The 12,251-nt window shown below is 45.9% G+C and overlaps 1 protein-coding gene across 3 annotated transcripts in view; it reads right to left on the reverse strand.

Annotated features, from left to right (window-relative positions):
* Positions 1-4,662: 4,662 nt before the first annotated feature.
* The window catches only part of LOC126299099 (uncharacterized), a 136,882-nt gene continuing 129,293 nt past the window's right edge, over positions 4,663-12,251 (reverse strand). For all 3 annotated transcript variants that reach the window (XR_007552723.1, XR_007552722.1, XM_049990773.1), the window contains exon 2: positions 4,663-5,066. Coding sequence is in view for 1 of the 3 variants with exons in the window: in XM_049990773.1 (XP_049846730.1) it covers positions 4,941-5,066 (126 nt within the window). In the remaining 2 variants the exon portion in view is untranslated. The remainder of the gene's footprint in view (positions 5,067-12,251) is intronic.

Below are 12,251 nucleotides of genomic sequence, written 5' to 3' on the forward strand. Positions count from 1 at the left end.
CTCAACAACGGATTCGGTGGCCGATGGATTGGTAGAGGCGGACCAATTCCATGGCCTCCAAGCTCTCCTGACCTCAACCGTCTAGACTTTCATTTATGGGGGCATTTGAAAGCTCTTATCTACGCAACCCCGGTACCAAATGTAGAGACTCTTCGTGCTCGTATTGTGGACGGCTGTGATACAATACGCCATTCTCCAGGGCTGCATCAGCGCATCAGGGATTCCAAGCGACAGAGGGTGGATGCATGTATCCTCGCTAACGGAGGACATTTTGAACATTTCCTGTAACAAAGTGTTTGAAGTCACGCTGGTACGTTCTGTTGCTGTGTGTTTCCATTCCATGATTAATGTGATTTTAAGAGAAGTAATAAAATGAGCTCTAACATGGAAAGTAAGCGTTTCCGGACACATGTCCACATAACATATTTTCTTTCTTTGTGTGTGAGGAATGTTTCCTGAAAGTTTGGCCGTACCTTTTTGTAACACCCTGTATACAGATTTAATAACCTCTGGGACAGATTACAACCCCGTCTCACTCCCTTCTCCATTACTGTCTCCTTAACTGCACCCCAGTCACTCTGAAATTTATACCTGATAACATCAGAATTCCAAGGTGTGTATTGTAGGCAATATTAACAGCTTTCTCCAAATCCACATATGTAAGTTTGGCTTTCTTCAGTCTGTTTTCTGAGATAGATCGTGATGCTGCGACCCGAGGAGCTGGCGTCGCATTTCATGCTGGGCACGGAGTGTGGGCGAATGGTCCAATTTCTGCCCGCAGGTGTTAATTACGCACCGATATCTGTAATAACATTTGGAGGCACCACAAAAAGCCGGGTTAATTCCATTCAATCAAGAAATGACTTTATAGCACATTCTGATGCTTCGTCTTTGGTACTACAAGGCAATTAAAATGACTTTGAAATAAAGTGGCAAGTCACCGATATACAAAGGATTTCACTTTTAGTGGTAACGGAAAGAACGTTGTAAATCGGTCCTTCAACGGAAAGAATGTGGAAAGTCCAAGGTTTGCTTCCACTGTTCACAGCCCACCTGTTAGGTCAGTTGGTTTGCGATTGCAAACGTGATTGAATGAGTTTCTTGCTCTGTGTTGTTCCCCTATAGGAAAAGTGTTTAGTTTGAGGTGTTATAGTAATGTAGTCCTCTTAGGGTTTGGGAAACGCGTGTAACATCGCGAGACGGTGAGAAACAGTCTGTTGATCAATCAGCTAAAAATACATACGTTATGGCAGCATGAGTAATGTTTGTAGGGACATCAGGGCAATGTCTCATGAGATAGGCAGTATCTGCAAATGCTCATTGTTTAAGTGCTTCAAACAAGAAGAAGACTACCGAGCGAGGTGGCGCAGTGGTTAGCACACTGGACTCGCATTCGGGAGGACGACGATTCAATCCCGTCTCCGGCCATCCTGATTTAGGTTTTCCGTGATTTCCCTAAATCGCTTCAGGCAAATGCCGGGATGGTTCCTTTGAAAGGGCACGGCCGATTTCCTTCCCCATCCTTCCCTCACCCGAGCTTGCGCTCCGTCTCTAATGACCTCGTTGTCGACGGGACGTTAAACACTAAGATCCTCCTCCCTCCTCCTCAAGAAGAAGACTGGAAGCTGTCATCAAGGCTGACGGTGGGCCAACACCATACTGAATCCCAGCATTACCGATGGAGGGCCCCACGAACTTTTAAGTCATTTTCAGCCAGGTGTCCGGATACTTTTGATCACACAGTGTAGCTGCACCGTGCATTGTGCTGGCGGCAGCATGGAGACCGACAGGCGTCGCCCACCCAAATAGTCAGCCGACTGTGTGGTCCAGGAAGTCAACAGTCGTGAAGACCAGCCATGGTCATCCACCATGCATGGACCAGGAGTTCAGCAGATGTTCACGAGTCGGCCAGGGAGCTGCAAAAACGCGCCAAGCCTGGTCAGTGTGGAAATAACAGATTGCAGATCATCTGCAACTGACTCTCACTGAAGCAGGGCTGGTTGTACACCAATCTTCTCCTCGTCCTCGATATCCCAGTAGGCACCAGCGGCAGTCCACAACCGTGATTTGCATCAGGTTGGCTGCATCTAGGTACTGTAGTCACCGAGCACATAGTAGCCAGACCATCATCTATCAGCTTGTTACGGTTTCACTGAAACTCATCAGACGTCATTCGCTGTGTTTTTAACAACACAGACAGAATGGCAGTATGACTGGATGTGTCTTTGAGCTCCAAAGGCCTTGTTATGGTGCCTCTGGGTGCATGATCAAATTTGCCTCATTTATTGGTCTTGTCAGCGCTTCTTGTCTCGCTGTTGTAATACGATAATCATTTTGGGTCGCCGAGACTGGGTCTTTCTGCAACGTTTGACTATTGTAGTGGCGGCCTGGGGCTGAAGTTACTTCGTACTACCCTGCCATGTAGTACCGCGGCGTTTGAGCTACTGCCTCCCTCGCTCTGAGGTTGTGTAGCAATGCTTGCCTTGTGTCTGTGTTCCGCAAAATCGGCGGTACACCTTGTTGGCATTCCGATTGGCACACATGCCCTGAGATAGCCTCTTCGCCTCTGAGTTCGCTTCGCAGAAAGTTTATAAATATAAGCAAGTACAACGAAGTAATTCACTTTTTCCAAAACATTCGTCCCAAATTTTGCCACTGATGATCCTCTTCAACAATCTCGTACATTTACGTATTTAGTGTATAACGGATATAAGTGCAGATGTTTTTACATGTGGTACCTTAATACGTAGACACATCAGTGGGTTGGTTGTTTTTTCCCTGTGTCACACAGTCTTCCTACAAACATGTCATAAACTTTACGACCTGATGTTTTCTGTAAACTCGTAACTGCACCACTAAGTAGACCACCACTGTCAGTATAGACTAACCATTTGGGGTCTACGCATCCACAGTCCAACACCTGACTTGCTACCAGGGGAAATTAAGCGCTAGTGGCTTGCTCTTGGCACATTTACTTGGAGGTACTAACCCATCCTAAAAATATATGACTTATAATAGCTATTATTACTCGTCCGCAAATGACGTAAAAACTGATGTAACGTTCTTGCGTTCAGTGACCTCAGTCACAAACAGAAATATCTGCATTAATACCCGTTACACCCTGGATAATTGTACACTGTGCCCGTTGCACCAACATTGTTGCTCATGTGAGCTGACTTGCATGGATTTTCCCTTTGTCCCCTAATTTCCACACCATTTTTCATAAGTTTTGGTTTACTGAACCCCTTTTAAAGTTATGCTACATTATTCTTATTTCTGTCCTTACAAGCTTTCACAAATTTACAATTTTCCTTAGTTTATCAGGTGTTTTTTTACCCACTATTTTCGTATTTCATTTGGAACATTGTCTTCGACACAAAAATTTCCCTTGCGTTTCTTCAGAACTAACATCCTTAAAACTATACTTACACAACTACTTGCAGTAATACCTCTCACATCATACTGGTCGCTAGCTCCAGTAACCTTTCTTATTTTACAGTTGATTACTGATTGACTAGGCCTTGCAGTCCCATGCTTCCTTATACCTTTCCTTTTTAAAACCAACTTCCTTGGTGGTGGTGGTGGTTAGTGTTTAACGTCCCGTCGACAATGAGGTCATTAGAGACGGAGCACATGCTCGGGTTAGGGAAGGATTGGGAAGGAAATCGGCCGTGCCCTTTCAAAGGAACCATCCCGGCATTTGCCTGAAGCGATTTAGGGAAATCACGGAAAACCTAAATCAGGATGGCTCGAGACGGGATTGAACCGTCGTCTTCCCGAATGCGAGTCCAGTGTGCTAACCACTGCGCCACCTCGCTCGGTCAACTTCCTTGAGCTCTTCGGCACTTTGCCGCGCGCATTGACTCTTAGTGATGACTTACACGGTTCACATGGTTCTACTTTCATGGTAACAGATCCTTGCAACTATGTAACACTAACGTCTATCTCCTTCGACTGAAACAGTGTCTCTCCGAATTTGACTGTGCTTTTAAGAACAATTATATGTCGTTTTCTCTTAACAACATTTACTATAATATTGCAAGTAACGCTATATTTACCCCGATCCCCAGGCATAATTTCCTGAAAAGATTCAGTCTCGTCCGCTCGATCTATAGCCTTACAAGTATTTCCCCTCCTTCTTCTCCTCCTTCGTCTATAATACTTTGGCGAACTTGCCAAGGAGGGTACTCTAAAATATAAGAGAATTATGAGAATGAGTGTGAGACAGTTTTACAAACTGTATAATTTAATTGAAAACAGAATGTCAAAAACAGATAAGCGAATGAGAAACGTAATTCCTGCTCGTGCTTCCCTACGAATTTTAGTTAGCGGTGACTGTTACCAAACTCTAGCCATCGTGTTTCGAATACCGACCGTTTCAAGTTTTATGCAACAAGTACATACAGCAATAACTACAGCATTACAAGAATATATGAATGTAAGAGCTCTCAAGTTATTGCTTGCTAACTAGTTAATCTATTGTATGTGGTAGAAGAAAAATCAGCAGTGGGATTGTCTCTTGTATCATGAAATAAACGTTACTGAACCGAGAGAAGCACATTCTTAGCAATACTGGTGTGTTAAAAATAAATAAATACAGAAATGTGCATATATATTTCGAGGTTGTCACTACAAACAACTTTGCCAAACATACAAAGGTGGATGAAATAAAATATATAAATTTTATTTAGTACATTTCATTATTAAATGTTGGATATAGAACAAAACTTCTTTGTCAGGCAATGACATTACTGTAAATGACTGTAACCAAAATTTCCTTCCGCTATAAATTAGTCGTCTAAATCAACGGCGTTGGACGAGGTTCCGAATAACATTGGAGTAATTGTTGGTTGTGGGGCTTCCATCAATTTTACTCTCTTCTGTTAACATTGATTGGATATGGTCCTGGCATGTAAGTCTGTTTTTCAAGAGGAGGTTCCTCATCTCTCGGATATTTTCTGTAACTTCTCTATGGCACCCTCAACTTTTGCCAACTTGCTTGGAATAGTAGGCACAAGTGAGGGCTGTGATGAGTCCTTCACATTAGCACTGATAGCTGGTGCAACCTGAAATTAAAGGACGACCAATAATTAACCGCAATCACAACTCTCAATGTTTATGATATTTGTTTGTACGCACTTGCAAATTCTATTTTCTTTTTAATTAAATTTTAATTTTTTTAGGGTCAGCAGAAATCGTAGGAAGGAGTGGAAATACAAAAAAACTTTTGAAACAAAATGGAATTTTCCTTGATTTGTTGATGCTGTTGACGGAAAGCATGTGGCCTTAAAGGGTCCGTCTGGGAGTTGCTCTGTGTTTTACAACTACAAATGAGGTTACACAGCTATACATTGGCACTGGTAGAAGCTGATTGTAAGTTTTTATACACAGGTGTGGGAACCAATGGGAGAGCTCATGACGCTAGTGTATTCCAGTCATCCTCGCTTAAGTCAGCCTTAGACAATAGTAAGCTTAATTTTCTTAATGACCACTTATTGGGTGATGACGAGTTCCCTTCGTCACCGAATTTAATGAAGCCCTTTTCGAAACGAAAGCTGACATTGGAGGATGTATATTCAACTATCGTTTATCGCTTGCATGCAGAACAGTGGAAAATGCGTTTGGTATAATGGTAGCAAGATTTAAAATCTTTGGAAAAGAAATCGAAGTCGATGTAGAAAATGTGATCTGATTGTACAATGTACATGTACTCTCCACAACTGGCTGCGGACAACGGCCGGCCGGTGTGGCCGAGCGGTTCTAGGCGATTCAGTCTGGAACCGCGCGGCCGCTACGATCGCAGGTTCGAAACCTGCTTCGGGCATGGATGTGTGTGATGTCCTTAGGTTAGTTAGGTTTAAGTAGTTCTAAGTTCTAGGGGACTGATGACCTCAGATGTTAACTCCCATAGTGCTCAGAGAAATTTTTTGGGAACAGCGCCACTGGCGACGTAATTTGAAAGAGGATGGGTTGATAATGATGACACTCAGACCGGAGTTTTCACCCCGGCCAGTGGCGTTCCAGTGAGACAGGACTATCGTCATTGATCGTCATTGAGACTTGATCGCTCGATAAACACATGTTCGGAAACTGCTTCGGAAACAAGGAAGAAAATGGTTCTACATCTACATCTAAATTTATACTCCGCAAGCCACCCAACGGTGTGTGGAGGATGGCACTTAACGTGCCACTGTCATTACCTCCCTTTCCTGTTCCAGTCGCGTATGGTTCGCGGGAAGAACGACTGCCGGAAAGCCTCCGTGGGCGCTCGAATCTCTCTAATTTTACATTCGTGATCTCCTCGGGAAGTATAAATAGGGGGAAGCAATATATTCGATACCTCATCGAGAAACGCACCCTCTCGAAACCTGGCTACATCGCGATGCAGAGCGCATCTCCTGCAGAGTCTGCCACTTGAGTTTCCTAAACATCTCCGTAACGCTATCACGCTTACCAATTAACCCTGTGACGAAACGCGCCGCTCTTCTTTGGATCTTCTCTATCTCCTCTGTCAATCCGACCTGGTACGGACCCCACACTGATGAGTATAGGTCGAACGAGTGTTTTGTAAGCCATCTTATTTGTTGATGGACTACATATTCTAAGGACTCTCCCAAGGAATCTCAACCTGGGTTGAGTGCTCGAGTGGTGTAGGACGAGTTTCTTGGCAGATGAAGGGTACTGGTATGTAATAAGTGGCACAGCAAATATACTTAGGCCCTACGTAGGTATTGATGAAACGTCTAAAATAAGTTGTTCTATACATCTTGCTACTTTTATTGTTCAGTGAATCACAAAGTTCGTTTAAATGTTGATAGATGATAATATTAACAACATTGCAAAAAGTTTTGATATTCAGTGGCTTCACAGTCGTAGTCGTTTGATATGCCTTAGTATATTATCAAATAACATACTCTGGAGAGTGTTTTCTTCTGAAAAAAATTGTTGTTATCAGTTTCTCCTTATGTTTACAAACATACACTCCTGGAAATGGAAAAAAGAACACATTGACACCGGTGTGTCAGACCCACCATACTTGCTCCGGACACTGCGAGAGGGCTGTACAAGCAATGATCACACGTATGGCACAGCGGACACACCAGGAACCGCGGTGTTGGCCGTCGAATGGCTGCGCAGCATTTGTGCACCGCCGCCGTCAGTGTCAGCCAGTTTGCCGTAGCATACGGAGCTCCATCGCAGTCTTTAACACTGGTAGCATGCCGCGACAGCGTGGACGTGAACCGTATGTGCAGTTGACGGACTTTGAGCGAGGGCGTATAGTGGGCATGCGTGAGGACGGGTGGACGTACCGCCGAATTGCTCAACACGTGGGGCGTGAGGTCTCCACAACACATCGATGTTGTCGCCAGTGGTCGGCGGAAGGTGCACGTGCCCGTCGACCTGGGACCAGACCGCAGCGACGCACGGATGCACGCCAAGACCGTAGGATCCTACGCAGTGCCGTAGGGGGCCGTAATGCCACTTCCCAGCAAATTAGGGACACTGTTGCTCCTGGGGTATCGGCGAGGTCCATTCGCAACCGTCACCATGAAGCTGGACTACGGTCCCGCACACCGTTAGGCCGTCTTCCGCTCACGCCCCAACATCGTGCAGCCCGCCTCCAGTGGTGTCGCGACAGGCGTGAATGGAGGGACGAATGGAGACGTGTCGTCTTCAGCGATGAGAGTCGCTTCTGCCTTGGTGCCAATGATGGTCGTATGCGTGTTTGGCGCCGTGCAGGTGAGCGCCACAATCAGGACTGCATACGACCGAGGCACACAGGGCCAACACGAGGCATCATGGTGTGGGGAGCGATCTCCTACACTGGCCGTACACCTCTGGTGATCGTCGAGGGGACACTGAATAGTGCACGGTACATCCAAACCGTCATCGAACCCATCGTTCTACCATTCCTAGAGCGGCAAGGGAACTTGCTGTTCCAACAGGACAATGCACGTCCGCATGTATCCCGTGCCACCCAACGTGCTCTAGAAGGTGTAAGTCAACTAGCCTGGCCAGCAAGATCTCCGGATCTGTCCCCCATTGAGCATGTTTTGGACTGGATGAAGCGTCGTCTCACGCGGTCTGCACGTCCAGCACGAACGCTGGTCCAACTGAGGCGCCAGGTGGAAATGGCATGGCAAGCCGTTCCACAGGACTACATCCAGCATCTCTACGATCGCCCCATGGGAGAATAGCAGCCTGCATTGCTGCGAAAGGGGGATATACACTGTACTAGTGCCGACATTGTGTATGCTCTGTTGCCTGTGTCTGTGTGCCTGTGGTTCTGTCAGTGTGATCATGTGATGTATCTGACCCCAGGAATGTGTCAATAAAGTTTCCCCTTCCTGGGACAATGAATTCACGGTGTTCTTATTTCAATTTCCAGGAGTGTATTTGTTGCTTTTCTCTATTTTGGTGAGTAACAGATATTATATGACCTAACATCTAGGAAGCTGACAATTAAGTGAATACGTACATGGTCCAGTCGCATTAATGTGACCACCGCCTATGTTCGACGTCAACGCGCAATAACCTCTCAAGGATGGCAAGTGACAGCTCTATCGGTGGAGGGTATATAAAGCACGTCGGGGGAACGTGGAAAACTGTGCAGTCGTTTTCATCTTGCGGAAACGGAGCGATTTACCTGATGTCCAAACGAGCATGATCAGTGGTGTTCGGGCCAAGGATGGAAGCATTACCGTCATGGCTCATCTGTAAGCAGTTAGGGATCAGACGTGGTTAAAGTATACCGCTCGTGACAAAATGACGCTATCCAAAACCGGCAACGAGGCAGCTGTGGCGCACCACGGGCCATAGGTGACAAGGGTGAACCGTGGTAGCGGAGACGTGTACGGGCGAAGACCCCCGCAACTGTTGAGCAACTGGCCGTCCATATGAACAAAGGGGCTACCAACACTGCTTCCCGAAGGACCGTTTAGCGAACGTTGCTGCTTAGTGTCATTAATGAATATCTTCATAGTCAGCTCCAAGCATTCACCGCGGGACATAAAGATATTGAGCATCTTTGGCCGGAATTTAAAGGTATTGCCCACCACGTGCTAGAGGAGTAAGTGCCTCGCAAAAATATGCGGGAGGGAAAAGTTGCTGAGAAAGCAGAGAATTTTGCACACTCGTTTTAAGCGTAGTCACTGGCCCGCTGACAAACAAAAAATTATGCGAAATGAAAGCAGCTGTCAAAAGGTCAATGAGAGATTCTTGTAACGAATTTGAAAGCAATATTTTATCTGCACATTCTAAAAACAAACCCAAAAAATTTTGGTCGTACGTAAAATATATGAACGCTACAAATAATTCAGTACCTTCTCTTGCTGGCAGTACGGGTAAAGTAACGGATGACGATAAACAGAGGGCCGAAATCCTAAACCTAGCTTTCAAAAATTCGTTTACGGTATAGGACTGCAGCACTATTCCCCCTTTCAATTATCGAACAAACGCAAGGATGGCTGACATACTGGTTAGTGTATCTGGGATTGTAAAACAGTTAAGATTCCTAGATGCCAGGAAGGCATCTGGCACAGACGGTATCCCCGTTAGATTACGCTTTCACTATGCTACACATATAGCACCATTCTTATTCATCATCTATCAGAGATCATTGGAACAGCGAAAAGTTCCACTGGACTGGAAGAAGGTCCAGGTCATAGCAATCTATAAAAAGGGTAGAAAATAGGATGCACATAATTACCGGCCAATTTCACTGACGTCGATCTGTTGTAGAATCATGGAACATATTTTGTGTTCAGACATAATGACCTTTCATGACTCTGAGAAGCTCATCTGAAGAAACCAGCATGGTTTTAGGAAACAGCGGTCATGCGAGACACTGGCCCTCTTTGTGCATTATTTACAACACGCTCTAGATACCGGCTCCCAAGTTGAAGCCATATTCCTCGACTTTCGAAAGGCGTTCGACTCACTTCCGCACTGTCGCTTACACATAAAAGGTCGATCCGATGACATATGTGGTTGGATAGAAAATTTTCTAACAGACAGAGAACAGGATGTCGTTCTGAATGGGGTGACTTCAACAGAAACCAGCGTAACTTCAGGTGTGCTCCAGGGCAGTGTAATAGATCCGCTGCTTTTTATGATTTCCATAAATGATCTGGTTGATGGTACTGACAGCGGCATTAGACTGTTTGCCGATGATGCTGTAGTCTACAGGTAAGTAGTATCACAAGAAATTTGTGAACAAATCAATGAGGATTTGCAGAAAACAAATGCGTGGTGTAATGACTGGCAGTTATCTCTCAATATTAGTAAGCGTAACCTACTGCGTATAACAAGGCGAAAATCTAGTCTTTGGAAGCGGTAACATCCGTTAAGTGTTTGGGTGTGAATATTCGAAATGATCTCAAATTGAATGATCAGATTACACAAGCAACGGGCAAGGCAAACTCTAGATTGCGTTTATTGGTAGAATCCTGAAGCGATGCTGTCCTTCAACAAAGGAAATTGGTTACAATACGTTAGTTCGTCCAGTCTTTAAATAATGTTCGTCTGTAGGGGACCGTTACCAGTTGGATCTGATTCAAGAGATTGGTTCAAATGGCTCTGAGCACTATGGGACTTAACATCTTAGGTCATCAGTCCCCTAGAATCTAGAACTACTTAAACCTAGTTAATCTAAGGACATCACACACATCCATGCCCTGCGGCCGTGGCGGTAGCACTGTTCCTGACTGAAGCGCCTAGAGCCGCTCGGCTACTGCGTCCGGTGATTGAGAAGGTCCAAAGAAGAGCGGCAAGATTCATGACTGGTACATTTCGCTATAGCATGAGTGTTACCAATCTCATTGAAAGTCTGAAGTGGGACACACTTGCAGATAGGCGACGCGCTAAACAGAAGGGGCTGCTCACTAAATTCCGAAATCTGATCTTCGCCGAGGATGTAGAGCATATATTATTACTACAACTTTCAAACCGAGGAGCGATCACCATTCAAAGATAAGGGAAATTAGAGCTCGTACTGAGGCGTTCAGACAATCGGTTTTCCCTCGGGCGATCAGCGAGTGGAACAGGGAGAAAGGGGGGGGGGGGGGGAGGGCAATATGACTTTGGCGCGAATTGTGCCCTCCGCCACACACCGCTTGGTGGCTAACGGAGTACACATGTAGATGTAGATGTTACAGGGTTCCGCAATAGGCGACTGGTTCATGCACCTTGGCTCCCTGCTGCTTATCGCCGATGAAGGCTGGAATTTGCACGCCAGTACCGTAACTGAACGTCCACTGAGCTGCGACACGTGTCCTTCTCAGATGTATCTCGTTTTATCCTCGACTGGGGTGAAAGCAAACACGTTGCAACATATTTGGAAGGGATCAGGCCTTAGGATGGCTCTGAGCACTATGGGACTTAACTTCTGAGGTCATTAGTCCCCTAGAACTTAGAACTACTTAAACCTAACTACCCGAAGGACATCACACACATCCATGCCCGAGGCAGGATTCGAACCTGCGACCGTAGCGGTGGAGCGGTTCCAGAGTGTAGCGCCTAGAACGGCTCGGCCACTCCGGCCGGCCAGGCCGTAGGAGCATTATGGTCTGTGGAATCCTTTCGTGACTTTCTCTGAGCGGTCTCATCCCGGAAGGCTCAATGGATCAAAACAAGTACGCATCTATCCTCGGGCGCCGGCCGCGGTGGTCTAGCGGTTCTAGGCGCTCAGTCCGGAATCGCACGACTGCTACGGTCGCAGGTTCGAATCCTGCCTCTGGCATGGATGTGTGTGATGTCCTTAGGATGTCCTTAGGTCATGCGAAGTTCAGAAGAACGCGAAATCCTGAAGATGGGCTAAAATTTACAGACGCGCGAAATTTGGCACGTACTTCGATGCGAGATGCCTTTAATAGGTTCCACAACGAAACATTGTCTCGAAATTTGGTAGAAAATCCGAAGAAATTCTGGTCGTATGTAAAGTACACAAGCGGCAAGACGCAGTCACTACCTTCGCTGCGCAGTGCCGATGGTACTGTTATCGACGACTGTGCCGCTAAAGCGGAGTTATTGAACGCAGTTTTCCGAAATTCCTTCACCAGGGAAGACGAATGGAATATTCCAGAATTTGAAACACGAACATCTGCTAGCATGAGTTTCTTAGAAGTAGATACCTTAGGGGTTGCGAAGCAACTCAAATCGCTTGATACAGGCAAGTCTTCAGGTCCAGATTGTATACCGATTAGGTTCCTTTCAGATTACGCTGATACTATAGCTCCCTACTTAGCACTCAT

Source organism: Schistocerca gregaria, chromosome X, assembly GCF_023897955.1.
Source record: "Schistocerca gregaria isolate iqSchGreg1 chromosome X, iqSchGreg1.2, whole genome shotgun sequence".
Lineage (NCBI taxonomy): Eukaryota > Metazoa > Arthropoda > Insecta > Orthoptera > Acrididae > Schistocerca > Schistocerca gregaria.